Here is a 20,651-nt window from a genome sequence, read left to right as displayed (position 1 = left end):
AAAAAAAAAAACTTTGCAAGTGAAACTTGGGTTTTGCTGTGTGACACCTGTTAAATTACTCACCCTCTCTGAGCCTCCATGGCCATAAATAATAAACAGGGATAGTGATACCTACCATTCTCCCTCAGCTCACTGCTCTACCTTGGATTGGTTCTACAGTCTTCCCACACTCGTGTTTCTCAGGGCTTCTTCCTATTACAATGGAGCTTCTCTGTGCTGCTCCCAGGGTTTGCAGCACAGCCCACAGTGCTCCATCCGCCCCGCTCAGCATCCCTACACACTCTCTACCTGCTTCACACTCCCCTGGTGCAGCCTCCAGGAAAGAAAGCTCAACGCTGCTTTCTCTCAAGAGTCAGATTCCTGTTACACGCACCATGTACATGTTACATGGTACAAAATCTCCAGACCGTTCACTCAAGGGTCTGATCTTCGTGGATATTTATAAATCTGTCAATTATTTCCTATCACTTCTATCAAGCGATCTCCTCCACGGAAGTAGGAATGAGCTCTCTCTTTTGTTCACCATCCCAGTCCCAGCTTCTAGAGCAGTGCCTAGCACGCTGTTCTGTGCTAAGTCGCTTCAGTTGTGTCTGTGCAACCCTATGGACTGCAGCCTGCCAGGCTCTTCGGTCCATGGGGTTCTCCAGGCAAAAATACTGAAGTGAGTTGCCATGCCCTTCACCAGAGCATCGTTACGACCCAGGGATTGATTAAATGATATTGAGTTAAATACAGGCACTTCTGCTATAATATGACACACATATTCCTGGGAAAAAAATATTGCATCTAGCAACATCATATGCTTAAAATGCCAGGGCTGGGGTGGGTATGTTTCGCCTCTCCCCAGTTCCTGTTTCTTTATCTGCATAGTAGCTTAGATTTTCCAAACACTGGGGGAACCCTCAGCCCCAGGCATCTGACTTCGGAATGCAAATCAATGTGTCTTGATGCCTGTTTAAAAAAAAATAACCTGTTTAACATAATTCCTTGTTTATCTCACAGTTCCACTTCTTTATAAAAGGTCATCTCCTCACTAGCAGCTCTCTCCTCTTTCATCTCTCCAAAGAAAACGGGGGAAAGAGCCCAGGGTTACCAGTTAGAAGCAGACACCTCAAAACTTATGAGAGTTTATGTAACCTGAGCACTAACAAAGACAATTAGCACCCAAGCCCAAAACTTGGACAGCCCAGGAGGATAGCTGGACTGGGCCTAAAGGCTGCTTCAGAGAGTGTTAAAATGTACAAGATGATAAAGGGCAAATGCTGGCTGGAGGGCACTCAGATAAAGTGAAAGTGAAGTCGCTCAGTCGTGTCCAACTCTTTGCAACCCCGTGGACTGTAGCCCACCAGGCTCCTCCATCCATGGGATTCTCCAGGCAAGAATACTGGAGGGGGTTGCCATTTCCTTCTCCAGGGGATCTTCCCAACCCAGGGATCGAACCCAGGTCTTCCGCACTGCAGGCAGACACCCACCAGGGAAGTACTCAGATAAGGGAAAAGAAAACAGAGCTGTGAGCAAGTGGGGCTGCTCGGAGGGAGTGGGCACAGGAGGTAAAACTGAGATGGTGCAGGCTTGGAGGGGGGGCACCTCTGGAAAGAGGAAGCCGAGCGCAGGTGGGACAGCTCATGGCTCCTACCTCTGTAGCAGCTGAACTGAGGGTTTTTTGGCTGAAGATTATAATTCTTTTCCCACTATTCCTGCATCCCTTGTCTAGAAAAGTCTGTATATAAACCAGTTTAACTTCCATGCTATCTGGACATAACGCCTACGACCTAACTGGAATTACAGAAACAGACTTCAACCTGAAAAAAAAGAATCCTACACCTAGACACTGATACCTGGACTGAGCAGTGAGAGTATCTTTGGTCATTCCTAACCGGTGTGTCCAGTCTCTGATATACAATAAGGCACGTTTGCATGTTTATTCCCAAGCCACTTTTCTGACTGTAGCTGTGGCCCAAACTTAACCTACAAAAGTTCCTGCAAATCAGTAAACGATGCAAGTCAGTATTTATCGAGTACAGACTACACTGGGCTGAGCCCTTTGCATGTCTGCCTCATTCAATCCTGACAAAGGTGTTTTGAGATGAATTCTATTCTTGCCTTCATTTTACAGTTGACTAAACACAGGTAAAAGAGGTTAATAACTTGCCAGAGGTCACACAACCACTTCTCTGAGAGTAGAGAAATATGGCTAATTCAACAGAGGAGTGAGACAATAAAAGTAATCAAGAAGAGGTTTGCGGTTCAGCTGGAGGGCTGGTGTTTGAATACAAGGGCCTGACATCCTTTCCCTAAAGGCCTCGTCTGTGGGGTGAATCCAGCTCCTGCCTGCTTCTGTCCCTCCTGGGGTGCCCCAAGGCCTCCAAAAGAGCCTAACCCCAGGAAAAACAGGTAAGGGCAGTGAACTCACCCTCTGAGCTTGTAATCCAGACACATGCCTTCAGAATTCGCTACCATAAGCATCCCTTACTTACTTTAGGAATGGTTCAAGGGCACTGTGCCCCATCTGCGTTACTGTCTGTTAGCATCTCCAGGACAGACACTTCCTCCTAAAGCCTTCTCTAGACATTTTCCCATTGAAACCGCACATAGAAACTCAGTACTGGCTGATTCAGCTCACCAGCTCCTAAGCCAAACACAGAGGTTACCAGACAAATTTTCTACAGAGCAATCGTGAGCAAGCGAAACTTACTTATATAAGCTGATGGTGGGTTCCACGGCCAACATAACGAAGGGGGCCACCGTGTAAGAGACGGCCAGCTGAGTGACAGCCCAGGTGACTATGTCATAAACCGCCTTGAGGGCTTTTGAAGAAAGGAAGTAATGTCTGTAGTTTTTCCTCACCTGCTCGCCAAGGAAGTTGGGGGGCGGGGTGCAAAAAATAAAAACTTTTATTCCATGCATGCATGTAGTATACTTCAGGAACACAGGAGATAAAAACTACCAACCATCTGAGTTCTATTTTCAACCAAAATTACCATTATCGTTTTGTTGTTTTTAAAAAGTACACATCCATTCACTGTAGAAAAATGTTTAAAGAACAACTAAGCAGTCAGATTTTTTTATAACATCTCCCCAAGAAAAGCATTGTTGAAAAACCCTTTCAAGTCTCTCTTCTATTCATACATATTCATGTTTACATTTCCAATGGCATCACTAGATGGTTAGCCTGTTTTTTCATTTAGCAACATAGCATGAACTTTTTTCTATGTCAATATTAATCTGACACAATTTTAATTATGGGAAACTTTGTAAACAATTCTGTGATGTATATCCTTGTAGAAAAAGTCTCTGCACTGTGTCTTATTTCCTTTAAATAACGGTGAAATATAATAGTGTAATAATGAGAGCTACCATTTATTGAGTGTTTACGGTATGCCAAGTCTGTGCAAATTCTTTATGGGTATCATCTCTGATTCTCCCAAATGTAAGCATCATTATGCCCATTTTACAGACAAGGAAACAGAACTCTTTGAGATGAAAAATGCTGGGTGTCAAAGGATTTGTAGGTCTTTGGACACAGATTTGGTTTCAGAAAGACACCCGATTTCCAGATGCCAGATCCAAAGACAGAGTTGAAACAATGGCTGGTTTAAAGGCAGGTCAGCAAGGACTCTTCCTTGGCTCTAAGGTCCTCTAGACAGAGGCTGGAGGTCCATCCATGGGCAGTACTGAGAAGCACATAAGAGATTTTATTAAGTAACTTCCTGGGCCTGAGACACTTCGTGACTGTTCGAGTTCATTCTCCCTTCGGCAGGGAGGGGAATGGAAACACTGTTCCATCAACCCTCTCTCCATCTCTTATCTGACTCATTTGTGGAAAACGTTCCAAGGTCACCGGACAGACTTTATATACTGGGTTGGCCCAAAAGTTCATTTGGGCTTTTCCAAAAAGATGTTACAGAAAACCTCGAACAAATTTTTGGGCCAACCCAATAAGTCAATGCTTTTATACCAATTAAGATCAACTGAACGAAAGACGTTTTAAGAAATAATACTCTGAATGTATAAACAAAATTCTAGCCTTTGTCTTTCCATCTGTTTTTTAGTTTTATGACCCAAGTTGGTATATGAATGGGAAAAAAGAAAATGCTTGCTTTCACCGCACAAGTATGTACAATATATACTTTTATTGTTCTTGTTTAGTCGCTAAGTCATGTCCAACTCTTTTGCGACCCCCATGGACTGTAGCCGAGCCAGGCTCCTCTGTTGCATGGGATTTCCCAGGCAACAATACTGAACTGGGTTGCTATGAAACTTTAAACTGTGCTAATCAGAATGATCAATTATCCATCTTGTTCACACAACAAACATTTATATAAATAAAATATTGGGTCAGCTAAAAAGGTGCATACAAATTTTTCTACAAGTGCTTAAGTTGTGAACTTTTTGGCCAAGCTAATAAGAACTCCATGGGTGAAGAACTTTTGTTCACTGCAGTAGCCCAGCACCTGCTAACACATAAAAGGGCTCCTGAAATACTCATCGAACAGATGAATTCAAGAATGAGTCAACAGCTAAAAGAAATGGGAAAGAAATCCTACTCTACCCACTTTCTCCACTGAACAAACAGGAAGATGTTATCCATTTATATGAGATGTTTCCCGTTTACACTAGATGTTACGTCTCTATTCCCAGTAGACCAGAGTAGGGACCACATCCCTTCTGTTCTCCATTTTTTCCTACAATACCCATCACAGCACTTGGCATGCAAGGAGGCACTCCATAAACATATTTAAAAAAAATGAGAGAGTGAATAGCTTTGTTGGGGCTCCTAAACCCATGTCTAAAATACCAGCTCAACAAATCTCATTAAAAGCTCTGTATTTGACAGAATACACTGACTTGTAATTACTTTTGTACATGTTCACTTCATTTTTGAGGACATTTTATTTTTTAATTCTGCTCTGCAGAATTATTATTATTCTTGCTCTGCAGCCAGCAAATCACAGGAACAGTCTAGGACAAACTGAAGGCTACTCCTAAAACCTAGAGAACTAAATTTATAAAATTCACAAAGGACTTTATACAAACTTAAATTGGATCAAACACGAGAGGTTAGAGAAATCTTTAAGAGAACAGTTCCTGTGGCTGCAATTTTTACAGTTCCTCAGAGATCAAATTATTTTTAGGTGAAAGATTATGAAAAGGACATTATGTATAGTATAAGCAAAATGAAGTTTTATGGAATCTCCATGGATGAATAACGATAGTCACCTGTAATTAGTAGCCTTTAATGATTAAAAATATTCTCATCTCTTAAGGTACTAAACATTGTTCCTAAAAGTCCTTTTGTTTTGCAAACACTCCCTGTAAGTAATATGAAAATGAAGTAGTTAACCATTTTATGACCATAAGTTCCTATATACTGAAATATTTCTCTAATGGGAAGACATCTGTTGATTTCTCAAAACATCACTCCCACCATGGTCCCCAACCTGCTGGGACCTAAAAGACAACACACACACACAGGCATCTGATTACTAATGAGAAGACCCCATAACCAGAGGAAGCTTACCGTTCTGGCTGCTAGAGTGACCAGGATTCCAGTTAAGAAGGTGAAGTAGTACCCAGGGTAGACACCGTGCCATAAGGCAGACAGGATGAAGGTCAGCACTGTGGGGTACCAGGGAACCCGCTCATAGCACACACTGAAGACAGGAAGGTACAATGAGCCACAGGTCAAACATATCAGGAATTTTTACCGACACCTGCATCTTTTTGGATCCAATCATGCAGAAATCACTTGATGATCCATTGATGGCATGCCTGCCTAACCCTCGTCAGGGACTTGCAGTGTAGTCCAAGCAGCCTTGAACTCTAGTTTTCTTAAACACTAAGAGTCGTGTCCGACTCTTTTGTGACTCCCAAGGACTATAGCCCGCCAAGCTCCTCTATTCATGGGATTTCCCAGGAAGGAATACTGGAGTGGGTTGCCATTTCCTTCTCTAGGGGATCTTCCAGACTGGAAAAGTGCCATTGGCTCTAAAACATTTAGAACCAGATAAGGGTCCTCATTTAGTGGAATTCATTTACTTTCCGCACTGGCCCCAATGCCACCTTAAAAAAAAAAAAAAAAACCACGGCAGCCTTCTCATCTCTCTCGGCCATGACTCCAGTACAAAATCAACACATCAGCTACAGGGCCTCTTCAGTTCTCAGCGTCCACTGGATTCCAACCCATGAATTTGCTTTAAAGAGCGAGGGCGTTATGAGAATCCAGGAACTGCCAGTAAAAACCCTGCAGATCTCTGGCTTCTTGGTTGTTTATTAAAACGAAGTGACAGGGGACTTCCTCCCAAATCCAGTCTATAGATTGGCAGTGGTACCCTGGGGAGCAACTACATGGCTTCCTAAATGAGACAGCCCAGATGAAAATAAATCCCAACAGTCAAAAGTAACCAAGCTAAAACCAAACTAAGGGTCACGGCTGTCTCTTTATGGGAAGAAAGGGAATGCATCTGAGGAAAGAAACAAGCGTGGAATTCCATGTGAAATATTTCTTCTTGAAATGAGAGGTACTTTGCATGGGTGTTTGTTTGTTACCTCTCTGGACCTTCTTGAATGAATGAAACATTCCATTTTCTAAAGTGATTTTTTAAAAATATTTCACTTTTTATATATATGTTCACATAAAAAATGTTTATGTAGAACAAGCTCCTAGTGGAGACTATACGATTCTCAATACATTGGGGTCATTCAATAGGCAGAAATAGAGGTTTATGCAAAACTGATTCAGAAAATTAAAAGCAATAACTTAAGGGCAAATTTTCAAAACGTACATATTCAGATGAATTGCATGAGTTTACTTTGGTAGAACTGTTATCCTTTGTCTCTTCTTTGACCCCAGTATTTTAACAAGACGGAAAATGCTACTTATCAAAAACAGTAGAACTGACAGTTTAATATTTTTATACTCTCTCTGCACTCATGTAATAGGAATATTCATGAGCTAGAGTCTGCTGCTTTGAGGACAGCATGTCATTAGTTCCATAAGAAGTAATATTTCTAATTTTGGAATGTGTAGAAAAACAAAAGGACAGAGAAATACCAAAAATACAAAGTTAAAAAGCATCAACATGTGGGGGGCTACCACAAAGTTTTCAATGCTACAGATAAAATAAACAGCAGTCTTCCGTGACATGATGCTGACATTGACCCTCCTTGACCCCTGAGCAATAGACTGTCCTCTAGGTAGGCAGCAGCGCATCACAGAGGTTAAGAGCCTGGCTCTGGAGGTGCACTGGCCTCATATTTATTACTCCTTAGCTGTGTGACTGGCAAGTGACACAGCCCTCTGTGCCTCACTTTCCTCATCTGTAAAATGGAGATAAGTACCATCACTTCCTGGGATTGGTACGAGGATTGCTGGTACATAGGAATGGCATTAGCAAGTATTTGGTACAGTGAAATTAATATACTACATTGTGACCTTCTCAAATTCTTCCTACTTTTTCGTTGACACAGCGTAGATGTTAATACCAAACCAAAGTGTCAGCTGACATGACCCAGCAGACTACGGCTGTTCACCTAACGCTGCCCATCTAAACATATCCCAGCGCCATGAGTAACAAGGTCGTTTTTGTTTTCCTTACCGCTTTAGCCAAGTAGCTGTCTGAATATTCCAGTTTTCTACGTACATTTTGAAACTTGTGGCAGTCTAGAAAGGAGAAAATAACACCTATCATTAGCTTTAAATATCCCCAGAAACGGAAAGTCCTCCCCAGAATTTCCCTGGCGACAGACTAGATGTGCTATTTCCACGGTGACAACTGGCTCGGGCAGCTCAGCTGCTCCGCTGTACACAGTCAGACTTTATGGGCTTCCCAAGATTTCCTTTGCAACTAAAACTTGGCTCGCAGAGTCTCAATTTCTCTCAAAATCTATTTTCAAATTATAGGATGACCAAAAGAATGTTTTGTGGGTTTTCCTTCCATTCTGGTTAAACACAAAACCCAATTCATCTGAATTTTAAAACTAAACCCTCTAAAATGGGATTTGCCACAGGAAAAGCTTCATCCTGTGAATTCAGAGCCCTTCCAGAGACACCTTGAATTCAGTTGCCATCGTTTCACTCTGGGGCCAGCCGTAAACTAGGTCAGTCTGGTGCAGTTATTCTGCAAGTAGCTATACAGGTTCAAACGCTTCCAATTGTATCTAGAATAGTAAGGAGATTTCACGCACGAAGGAGTCACAATACAGAAAAGAAAACAAAATATCACTCTTGCCGGCATGACACAGGTAGATCAACCATGCAGAAAGATTCCAAAATAAGTCTTCAATTGGGTTTTCTAATTAAAAAAAAAAAAATTTAATAAAGGCTGGTTGTAGAAAGCACATAGCAAACATTTAAGGCCTAGAATTCCTAATAAAGTTGGAAAATGTAGATGTCCCTGTTTTCTGTTTCAACCATAAAATCTTAGGCCACACGTTGGCCTAATGTAATATGTTTGGAAGGAATGGAGGAAGAGGGAGAACGCATCCGTGATGGACGGACAGGTTTCTGTACTATGAACTTCTAGTTTCAATACCCTAAGGCAGGGGTCTCCAACCTCCAGGATCTAATGCCGGATGATCTGAGGTGGAGCCGATGTAATAACAATAGATATGAAGTGCACAATAGATGCAACAAGCTTGAATCATCCTAAAACCGTTCCCCACCCCTGGTCCGGGAGAAAACTGTCTTCCACGGAGCTGGTCCCTGGTGCCAAAAGGTTGGGGGCCGCTGTCCTAGGGAGTTTTATTTATCCATTTAGCCATCGTCCATGGCTAAAAAATGCTATCCTCACAGAGCCAAAAGTGCCTAAATTAAATCAGACTTCCTTGGCGGTTCTACTTAGCTCCTGGCTGTATATCAGCTCCACTTCTTTCATCATAAATACATGACTCAGCATCACCCAGAACACATGCCCACAGTGAGAGGTCTCTGTCTTCAGGGCCACAGTGGAGGGGTTGGCGGGCAGCCGGAAATCCAGGGGACCCACTCTGAAAGCCCATTTACCCTCAGCATGCCCAAGTAGCCAGCCGGGGTCTGACAGTTTTGAGGACGAGAAGAATTTCAGTGGGAAAAGGGAGGAAAGTCCTAACACATCGCTCTCTGACATCATCTAGATTGAAAAACAAGAGAGAGGGGTTGTTCTGGAGGCTGGATCATGTCCATTCAAATGAAGAGAAGCCCCAGGTGTCAAGAAGGTGGAGGCCGTCCCCCGGGCCTCCCAGGGGGTGGGGGATGCCCACCAAATGTGGGCAGCAGGGGGTCAGTCTCCACCTCCTGGGCTTCCTGCCCTACACGGAGCTCCTCTTTCTGCCTAGACTCTCCAGTGCCATAGCCAACAGCAGTCATGAGTCTCTTGGCTGGAGAACCAGCACTTCTGCACGTTGAGAATCGTGCCCTCTGGCTGCAAGGAGGAAAAGGGCCAGAGGCTTGGCAGTCCTTTCAGCTCTGAGGGATGACAACACGGAGGAGATCAAGAAGGATGTGGCCCCACAGAGATCACCTCTAGAGATGGAAATGATAATACCGAGAACTGTGGTCCAAGAACAAAGCTAGTGAAAGAGAAAACACTCTAATTCTAGAGGCCTTAAAGCTGCGCACTGTTGCAATTCTTAAAAGCAGATGCATCGTGGAAAGGAACCACAGAGAACACTGGCAATACAAGCGCTAGTCTGGTCTCTGCAGAAAGGAGACTGTCACCAAGAGAAAATGACATCTGTACTTTCTAGTTGGTACAACAGGAGCGTAAACAACAAAAAGATTTTCCTGGCTCTTTGGCAGGCTTTCCGTGTATCATTATTACTACTAGAACCACTAATACCGCCAAGAAAGTAGGTACCATAAAATATATATATATATAAGGAAAAAAGTTCTGACATACAGAGTGTTTCAGAGACTGCTGGAGCCAGGATTCCCTGACGGGCTTTTTCTCGGACACTAACAAGGACCTCCCGTGTATACCACACTCACAGCACACCGTTTGCTTTACTCACAACGGCAGCGTCATTCACAAGCATGATACACTCACCTCAATTTTCCAGATGTTTAGGTTAGAAAGCAGATCCCAAGAGAAATTTCCATTCTTATCCACTCCGCTGAACCCAAAGCCAGCTGCATTATTCACTGCATCAGCTATGGTTTTTAAAACAACACATTAGGATGTGGGACAAAAGTCACATTGCTGCTTTCAAAGATAACTAAATGTCTGTCTAGCTTTAAGAGGAAGAGAGATGGCTGCAGTTTCCTTGAGAAAGAAACCAAAATAAATTTACAGGATCTCCTGATACTACCAAGAGTCAGAGCTTTGGCGCTTGGGTGATGTCAACTTTTATTCATTCATTTTTATTCATTCACTAGCATTTCATGAGCACCTGCTAAGTAAAAAGGAAGATGCTCACAGAATGTGCAGAATGAGAAAAAGAGAGATGAAGAAACAAAACAGAGAAATAGGAAGATATAGAGACCAACTAGATATAAGGGGGGAAAGGGAAAGAGGTGGAAATATTTACATATAAGCTCAGAAGACAGAAGGACCTCCATCCAAGAGTTGTCATTAACGATGGCATGACACAGGCTGATAGCATCACATCTGGAAGAGAATCAGCTCTGAAAGAGAAACTGAGCTCGTTCTGGATGTTAAGCATGACGTGTCAGTAGGGATTTCAGTTGGGACAGCCAAGATACAGTTAGAACAATTTAGAACTTACAAAAAAGAACAGTACCAGAGCTGGGAATTTGGAGGCAGCTGCCAGAGAGGCCACATGCACATACGCTAAGTCGCTTCAGTCAGTGTCCAACTCTGCGACCCATGGACGGGTCTGTGGGCTTCTCCAGGCAAGAATACTGGAGGGGGTTGCCATCCCCTCCTCCAGGGGATCTTCCCGACCCAGGGATCAAACTCACATCTCGTGTGTCTTCCGCACTGGTAGGCGGGTTCTTTACCACTAGCGCCACCTGGGAAGCCCGCCAAAGAGGCCACACATGGACACAATGACCAAAGCCACCCTACCGACAGAGTCGGCCTCAGCGCTCCTGTATCCACCTTTATTTCACTTCACTCAACTCTGTGAAACCATCCCCCTGCCGTATTTCATTTCTAATCCGTTCCTTAAAGATATTTTTTACACTCAAAGAGAGACCTGATGAAATCAACACACTTGTATTATAATGGCCAAGATTACTTTCTTTCAAGTTCACTCTGTTAGAATATTTCCTTCAGTTCAATTCAGTCGCTCAGTCGTGTCGGACTCTTTGCAACCCCATGCATCGCAGCACGCCAGGCCTCCCTGTCCATCACCAACTCCCAGAGTTCACCCAGACTCACGTCCATCGAGTCAGTGATGCCATCCAGCCATCTCATCCTCTGTCGTCCCCTTCTCCTCCTGCCCCCAATCCCTCCCAGCATCAGAGTCTTTTCCAATCAGTCAACTCTTCACATGAGCTGGCCAAAGTACTGGAGTTTCAGCTTTAGCATCATTCCTTCCAAAGAAATCCCAGGGCTGATCTCCTTCAGAATGGACTGGTTGGATCTCCTTGCAGTCCAAGGGACTCTCAAGAGTCTTCTCCAACACCGCAGTTCAAAAGCATCAATTCTTCGGCGCTCAGCCTTCTTCACAGTCCAACTCTCACATCCATACATGACCACAGGAAAAACCATAGCCTTGACTAGACGAACCTTTGTTGGCAAAGTAATGTCTCTGCTTTTGAATATGCTATCTAGGTTGGTCATAACTTTCCTTCCAAGGAGTAAGCGTCTTTTAATTTCATGGCTGCAGTCACCATCTGCAGTGATTTTGGAGCCCAGAAAAATAAAGTTTGACACTGTTTCCCCATCTATTTCCCATGAAGTGGTGGGACCGGATGCCATGATCTTCATTTTCTGAATGTTGAGCTTTAAGCCAACTTTTTCACTTTATTCTTTCACTTTCATCAAGAGGCTTTTTAGTTCCTCTTCACTTTCTGCCATAAGGGTGGTGTCATTTGCATATCTGAGGTTATTGATATTTCTCCCAGCAATCTTGATTCCAGCTTGTGCTTCTTCCAGTCCAGCGTTTCTCATGATGTACTCTGCATATCAGTCACACGCTAGTAAAGTAATGCTCAAAATTCTCCAAGCCAGGCTTCAGTAATATGTGAACCGTGAACTTCCTGATGTTCAAGCTGGTTTTAGAAAAGGCAGAGGAACCAGAGATCAAATTGCCAACATCCGCTGGATCATGGAAAAAGCAAGAGAGTTCCAGAAAAATATCTATTTCTGCTTTATTGACTATGCCAAAGCCTTTGTGTGGATCACAACAAACTGTGGAAAATTCTAAAAGAGATGGGAATACCAGACCACCTGATCTGCCTCTTGAGAAATTTGTATGCAGGTCAGGAAGCAACAGTTAGAACTGGACATGGAGCAACAGAATATTTCCTTAAAAATAATCAAATGAGCTTTTTAACAGATTAAAAGGAAAAATATGGTCATATTAACAGATGCAGAGATGACATTCCATAGAATTCATCTTTTCCTAATTAAAAACAAACATCCCCTCACCAAAACCCCTAAACCTTTGCAAACAAAGAAGCAAACCTGTTTAACTTAACAAAGCAATCTACAGAGTACAAATAAATAAAAAAGCAGCAAATGTACTTGATGCTTGCTTCCAACGTTTGACAGTTATGAGTAAAGCTGCTACAAACATAAAAAAATCAAACTAATGAAGTTGTAAAGCCTGAGATCTGGGGGAGATCTCAGAGCAACCCTTCCCATAGCTCTGTTCATTCCGTTTCTAGGGGAGTTCAGGTCCAGCTCACGCTAGACTTCTAAGGGCTAGTGGGAAGAAAAACCACCCCCTCGAAGTTTGCCTGCTTTCCTTTTGGCATCGTTGATGCCTTAAAACTGCTTATCTTACGCTTAGCTTTACTGTAAAATGATCTGGCTTCTTTCAGAGAAGGGAGGAAAGAAACTAGTCCTGAGATCTCTTCCTCCCATGCCGACTGGAGGGAAACTCAGTGGAAAAGGAGGAGGACACAGCCAGGGTGCAGCAGCTAAGAGACCACGAATTTACAGTGTGGGCACAGACGGCGAAGGACAGAATTAAAACCAGGAGAGGACGCACTCTTGAGGCCCGGGCTGATGGTGCTGCAACCAGCACAGCAATCCAGGCATGCCTTGTCCTGTCTCCAGCCTCAGATCTAAAACACACAGAAGAATAACAATTTTTTCTTTTGGGGGGGCGGAATCCTTAAATATTTTCCCAGGATTCTGTAAAGCATTCCACAGACATTTCTCATTTAGTGCTCACAATGGTGTGGAAATGGTGGTTCATACTACCATCGTCGTGGGAACGGTGATCTCCTGGGTTCCTTTCTCTACTTGGGAGCGGGGTTAATTCACAGCCTTGGGAGAGCTGTCTCAACTTCTAGGAACCTCTTCTCATGAGTAGATATTATAACAGTACCTATTTTAAAGGGATGCTGAAAGGATTAGACCGAATTGAAAATATGTAGAGTGCATAATACAGGGCCTGGCCCAAGTTAACATTCAAGAATGGTTAGCTGCCACCATCATCATTATTACTGCCACCCCCATCTTGCTAGTGAGAGGTCTAAAGCTTAGTGATGTTAACATTAAGATCACTCAATCCCGCCAGGTGTGCAGGACTTCCCTGGTGGGCCAGTGGTTAAGACTTCGCCTTCCAATGTAGGTTCGATTCCCCGGGTGGGGAGCCAAGATCCCACATGCCTTCAGGTCAAAAAACCAAAAGATAAAACAGATGCGATACTGTAACAAACTCAATAAAAACTATTAAAATGGTCCACATCAAAAAAAAAAAGAAAAGATTGCTCAGGTGGTAAACAGTGCCAGACTCTGAACACTAGGGCTGATTCCACCAGCCTGATTGGCTGCTGCTGCTGCCGCCAAATTGCTTCAGTCGTGTCCGACTCTGTGCGACCCCACAGACGGCCTCCCATCAGGCTCCCCCATCCCTGGGGGCTAGGAGCCGTCTTGAGAGTCCCTTGGACTGCAAGGAGATCCAACCAGTCCATTCTGAGGGAGATCAGCCCTGGGATTGCTTTGGAAGGAATGATGCTAAAGCTGAAACTCCAGTACTTTGGCCAGCTCATGTGAAGAGTTGACTGATTGGAAAAGACCCTGATGCTGGGAGGGATTGGGGGCAGGAGGAGAAGGGGACGACAGAGGATGAGATGGCTGGATGGCATCACTGACTCGATGGACGTGAGTCTGGGTGAACTCTGGGAGTTGGTGATGGACAGGGAGGCCTAGTGTGCTGTGATTCATGGGGTCGCAAAGAGTTGGACACGACTGAGCGACTGAACTGAACTGAAGAACCAGAAGAGGTGACTCTCAGAACTGCCGCATTTATACACGGTCAGAATTCCCTGCTCCCCTTAGTGCATCCCGCCACCTTTTATCCAAGACTGTTCTTGCCTTAAAGCAGTTAGAATCTCTAAGTTCACCAATCCAAAACCGGCTTCACTTGCATTGCACACGGCTCTAACATAACGGAAGATAAATTCATTGGACACCCCTATTTGGGCATCTGTGATCTTTAGAACACAGCCTGGGCTATAACTGAGTCTCACTAATTAGTACTAATTAGTAGGAGAAAAACCACTAGCCTCATATGCTAAGTCCAAAGAAAACAGCTCCATTCTTTCAATAGAAACGGAAACTAGAACTCGACGTACAGAGTGCAAGTCAGCTGGGAGTCATCGAGAGGCCAGCTTTAAGGATTAAATGTGTAACTGTGTATAATTAGTACATAATTATATGTAAATGGTGTTTGAAGGAGCTGCATAAAACAATTATTCGGTTAAGCAGTTTAAATATTCCCCGTTACACTATTCATTGCATCTTTACTTATAAATAATACAAAGGTTAATTTCAGACCAGCCCATGCAATCTAAACTAATACAAACTTCAAATTGAGGCCATGCAAATTAATGAAGCGTTTCTACTGAAGCTACCAAAAACAATGAAGAAAGGCTGGTGGGGAAGAAAAGACAGAGGTAAGTCCACAGAGAAAGCAATCCATGGCAAGGGTTATCTCTCTACTCTAAATATCTGGGGTCACTCCACAAAGGACAGAGCGAGGCCGGACACCCCTGTGCCCTGCAACCGCCTCCCCGCCCAGATTCCCGCCAGTACAACCCACCTCGTGTTAGACTTTCCCTACGAGGCCACGGAATGGCCTTTCTTTCCTCCTTAAATCAGGAGCCGATTTAGTCCAGAAGCCAGCCCATAAGCCCTGGGGTACAGAATGTGGGAGCAGGAACGGGAGGGAGAAGGGGGGAAGAAAGGGAGGAAAAGCGAAGAAGTAGAAATTAGGAAAGGAGTGAGAGATTCCATCACACACCCTCTCCAGGTTGGAGCAAAGCGAAAAGTCTACTTCAGTAGAAAAACACACCCAGTGTTCTGAGTGGTGCTGCATCCAGAGGAGGAGTAATGCCCACCTACTAAGGAAATGACTCTTCAATAGTAAAGCATCGGCAGGAAAGGCAATCAGATACAAGGAGCTGGGAGCCTCGCCCAAGGACCAGTCCGTACACGTCATCTCCTCTGCCATCCTGTCACTGCCGCAGCTCTGGGTATGCACTGCCTGGTGGGTATATGTGTCTGGGGCCCCACTGAGTGCAATGACCATGAGGGCTGAGATGTCCGACTTTGAGTTCCTCGTAGCACAGAGCCTGGTACTCAACAAAAACTCCTTGCGTTAAACTGAATGGGACCGGGAACAAACTTTCCCACACAGCAAATTTTGGAAAAGCTCTTACGTCTCTCTGTGGTCAAGTGCGACATAAATTCTGCATTGGACTGCACTTGTCTCTGAACACTGTGACCTTTAAAAATTCATTTGGACCAGAAGCAGGGAAGAAAGAGGAATAGGGATCACTGCTCTGTTGAAAGGATAGAGTTTCTGTTTCAGGTGACAGAGAGAGTTCTGGAAATGGATGGTGGTTATGCTGCATTGTTGTGAGCGAACTTAATGCCATTAAGTTGTACACTATGGTGGATAAAATGGCAAATTCTACATTATGTTTATTTTACCACAATAAAAAAATGATAAATGAATAAATCAGTAGTTATAAACTTGAATTGGGTGCTAAAAACTTAAGAGTATGAAATGAGAGAGCTCAGTTAAGTGCCGCACCCTTATGGAATATGGTCTACTAGGAACTAAGTTTAATAATCTACTTCATTTCATAAACCAAGTCACTGTTCCTGACATCAGGCCCCCAGGTCACTTGCAGCTAAGGTGTTCAACTTCCCCTCCTGAAAGTCTTCCAAATGCAAAATAGATATTCCCTATGGTTACCATGCCTTATCAAAATACTTTACCATTCTTGGTATGTAAATAGAAGGTTTATTGCTCACCTTAGCAAAGGTTTAAACTTTTCTGGTGTAAAACTCTTTAAAAGGAAAAGATATAAAAGCTTAATATTGACTAAAGTTACCTCACAGGGGAAAAAGAAAAGTATGATAATGCCCAATTAAGTTGAACTTTCTACCTTAAAAAAAAAAATCACTTGAAATCAGCTTCTTTCTAAAGCATAAAGCTTAACCAACTATTTCTTTAAAAGTTCAACCTAAATAAGCACATGTATGGGTAAAATTCAACGTGTATCCTGTATTACAGACAACCCACAAAAATTACAAGAAAGCCAGATCATTCTGGAATTTTCCCCTAACTTTCCATTACCCTAAATAGCCAAGTTTAATGGGTGGATGCAGCAGCTTCCAAGGTCTGACATCTGCTAATAACACTGGGTTTAAACAATAGCCAGGACTTTTTTCCTTATCACAGATAATTGAGAGGAGGGTTACCCTGGAAAGTACAGAGTCCCCCTGGCTCAACCGCCTTCCATTACACACCGGTCTTTTTTTTTTTTTTTTTTTGGTTTAAGTGATCCAAATGTTGCTCTGGCCAAGCCCTCCAAGAAGTAGCATTTTTTCCTCATGCATTCAGCGCCCTCCAGCAAACTCACCTAAGGTCCAGGCAAAGTAATACTTGGGCTTGGAGGCTTGCATGACAATGTATAAGTAGCAGAGTCGGGTCAGAAAGTTTGCTTCATGAACAAACCAGTCGTCAACCAGGGAGGTGACAGGGAAGGTCTTCGTCAGCGTCAGAAACAAAAGGAGAGATACCAAGGTCACGCACAGTTTGTGCATCACGGCTCCCTGGAAATGGGGGAGAAGAATGAAGTAACTATTCAGAAAACACTGGTGCGTGGAAAACAATTTCAGCAAAGGGATGCTAAGAATAAAGCTGCCCCATGGCTGCTGTAGTAATAGTCTCTAGAAGGAGAGGCAAAGGGCATTATTCCTCAGGGCACAGTTTCAGATGATGGGCATACATGCTGTATTTAGACGTAGGATTCGCCTCTGACACCCCAGGAAGGGATGGATCTAAAAAAAAAAGAAAACTCTTACCAGCACATTCTACCATCAAAGGTCAGGTGGTTTTATTACCCAAGTGAGAGACCACTTCTCAGTTGGGTCCGACTCTTTGACAGCCCATGGACCGTATAGCCCACCAGGCTCCTCTGTCCATGGGGTTCTCCAGGCAAGAATACTGGAGTAGGTTGCCATTTCCTTCTCCAGGGGATCTTTCCGACCCAGGGATTGGACCCTGGTCTCCTGTGTTGCACGCAGATTCTTTACCATCTGAACCATTAGGGAAGCCCCTAAACACATGCAAAATCAGTAACATTACAGGATGGCAATCTTCCATCAGAAAGAAAGAGCCACTGGCCACCTGGTTGGTCCTGCAGCCAGCAGAGCCAAGGAAATGGATCTGAGTCACCAGCAAGGAGCACAGAGGCTTAATAAGGAAGGATTCTGGGCACGTGATTACATGTCTGAGCCAGGACGTGGGCAGGTAGCTTTACAAACCCTTTCTGGATGGTTTCCATGCAGTCTGCTCTGGGGTTGAGATGTACTGAGGTTTTCAGTTCCCCTGGATGGAGTCATTTTGCCCAGATTCCCTGACATCCAGGAGATGTCAGCTAACACCCAAAGAATTATAGTCCCCAACTTTATAAAAGAGACTACTTTTATTTGTAACAGCGCCTGCCTCACAGGGTGGCTTGGGGTTTCAGCACAGGAATGTTTACAAGGGGCTAGGCACAGAGCCGGATTCCCGGCACATCACAGTAGAGCACAGCATGCTTTTCTAACTGTTCACCACTAGTGCGCGCCAGCCCCTCACAACCACATGTCTCTGGCCAAAATGCAACTTCAGAGCTTCATGCTCTCTGTGCACAAAAATGCAAGTCTCCTTGGAGGGCAACGTGAAGACTCTCTGATACCATTATTTTCCAAATAATGTGACACAGAACTCCTGTGACAGACCCTGTGTGTAAGCACCTGCGGTTACGCAGATGACACCCAGCCAGTGACCTCCCTCCTAGATTCTGTCCACAAAGGTCTCTGATTCACCATAAACTGCAGAGGACCTGACTGTGTCAAACTCTCAGAAAACATATGCTTAATCAATCATTTAAACTTTCACATACTTAATGTTGCCTAACAGTGGCATTTAAAAATATTTAAATTATCCTCAATTTCTCCCTTTCCAATGTTTCTCTTCCTTCCATTGATTACAAATTTTTCTTAAATACAGGATATCTGATCTGGATATGTTCAGCAGATTTGCAAAGTTCAATGAGTTATCCTCATGTTGATTAATTTGAGATTAATACACTTCAAATTAAAACATTATTTCAAAAAAACACCTTCAACTTTCTACAAGTCAATAAGATGAAACTTACTGACTATAAGGCATGCCAGGATAAAGCTGGTTTCCCTTGCCATAGTAAGGCTCTGCAATAAAAAAGCACATGTATTCTGGTTCCCACTCTTTCCCTCTTCACCATTTATGACATAGTATCCTTTGGCTGTCTATGAATTTCTATTCGTAAAGACACATTTGAAGGTGTTAACTACACAATTGTAGGTACATCATAGGCAGTAAATACTGGCTGGTTGGCAAGTAGATTAATTGCTGTAATATTTCAGGCCAATGAGCTTCTCTGTGAAATAAATTCCTGTTGCACCAACATGGAGAACTCCTGCAAATAAATACCAATATTGATATTTTAAACAGGGGGGAAAAGTTATGGGCCAAGCTTTCTGGTAAACTGTTTGGATTTTTAATTAGAACAATTAAAAGTGACAGCCCTGGTAGCAAAGCTCTACTTCCTAGACCTCTGGATAAATACTTGGCACTGAACAACTTACAGTAGGAGAAGGTTCTGGCAGACTGTGGAAGCCTTTTTCCTTCCAGTTCACTTCCAGCAACTTCATGTGTGTGTGTCTCCCCTCAATGAAGGCTATATAATCCTTGAAATTGTTACAAGGGCCTGCTATGACACTCATGAAGTTGAGAAGGTAGCTCACATATTCCAAAAAGGAGGGTTTTGCTCTGCGAAAATAAAGTGAAAAGTTGAAGAGTCTTCAGTCTTTGATTTTTCTTTCATATCTGCACATACGCCCGTTGTAAAGACAGGTGTTGTCTCTGTCGCTTGTTAAATGCTACACGCTCTTTCTTTGTTCCGTTTCTTTAAAAACCCACCTAAGAGTGAAATGTAGTTGAAAGGCAGTGAAGGAGGCGAGTGGCTCAGAGACGGCACGGCACTCTATGGCGCCCTCTGCTGGCTAACCGCAGCTCTACACGCGGAGGGCCAGACCGGGATAAAGGCAGCCTTGAGGCTGGGGAACAAACATTCTTTCTGGGCAACCTCAGCTGTCTGTCCACCCGAGAAAATGAAGGTAATAAACATCAGGCAGGGTGGGAACCCGGACTAATGGGACTTGGTCGAGATGGTGTGAGATGGGAAAACTCCCTCCCAACTGCCAAAATAAATACAAAACAAATGATGGGTGGAACTGGTTTCCGCTTGAAGAGGCCACACAAACTACTGCTGTAGCTGTCTCCTGTCTGCTTTGGCCTCCGGGCATGACGTCCCGGCCAACAGACAAGGGTGGCGGCAGGAAAACACTCTGCAGAGACCAGCTGTGTCTAGTGTGTTAACGGCAGGCTCCAGTGGTTAAGACTCCGCACTTTCAATGCAGGGGGTGTGCGTCTGATCCCTGGTCCGGGAACTAGCATCCCATATGCCTCACAACCAAAAATAAATGAAGTGCTGTGATATTGTCTGAGTAGAGTTGCATTAAAAATCGTAACATTGGAGAGCAAAAATAAGTACCAAAGGGCATGCTCTTCTAACGACAGAGTTGTGGGAAAAGGATTCCTCACAGGGTTAGCCCTCTAGCGTTTACACCGCTATGATGCTCAGCAAAGAAGTTGGTTCATGAGACTCTTGCGGTGGTTCTGTCTCCATCACTTCCAAGTCCCGATTCCTTAATGAAGGAATGAAGCGGGGACCCTCTCTCATACATCCCGGTTATCTCCTGCTACTCCCTGGTATTCTGGTATTCATTGGAAGGACTGATGCTGAAGCTGAAACTCCGAAACTTTGGCCACCTGATGCGAAGAACTGACTCATTGGAAAAGACCCTGATGCTGGGAAAGACTGAAGGCAGGAGGAGAAGGGGACGACAGAGGATGATATGGTTGGATGGCATCACCGACTCAATGGACGTGAGTTTGAGTAAACTCCAGGAGTTGGTGATGGACAGGGA

The 20,651-nt window shown here is 43.8% G+C and overlaps 1 protein-coding gene across 3 annotated transcripts in view; it reads right to left on the bottom strand.

Annotated features, from left to right (window-relative positions):
• The window catches only part of MBOAT1 (membrane bound O-acyltransferase domain containing 1), a 110,873-nt gene that overhangs the window by 8,408 nt on the left and 81,814 nt on the right, over positions 1 to 20,651 (bottom strand). For all 3 annotated transcript variants that reach the window (XM_027524805.1, XM_027524804.1, XM_027524803.1), the window contains 6 exons: positions 19,248 to 19,431; positions 16,994 to 17,186; positions 10,026 to 10,129; positions 7,599 to 7,663; positions 5,522 to 5,654; positions 2,696 to 2,847 (listed from right to left, as the gene is read on the bottom strand). In XM_027524805.1, the coding sequence (XP_027380606.1) occupies positions 2,696 to 2,847; positions 5,522 to 5,654; positions 7,599 to 7,663; positions 10,026 to 10,129; positions 16,994 to 17,186; positions 19,248 to 19,431 (831 nt within the window). The remainder of the gene's footprint in view (positions 1 to 2,695; positions 2,848 to 5,521; positions 5,655 to 7,598; positions 7,664 to 10,025; positions 10,130 to 16,993; positions 17,187 to 19,247; positions 19,432 to 20,651) is intronic.

Source organism: Bos indicus x Bos taurus, chromosome 23, assembly GCF_003369695.1.
Source record: "Bos indicus x Bos taurus breed Angus x Brahman F1 hybrid chromosome 23, Bos_hybrid_MaternalHap_v2.0, whole genome shotgun sequence".
NCBI lineage: Eukaryota > Metazoa > Chordata > Mammalia > Artiodactyla > Bovidae > Bos > Bos indicus x Bos taurus.
This window is presented reverse-complemented; position numbering and strand designations above follow the sequence as displayed.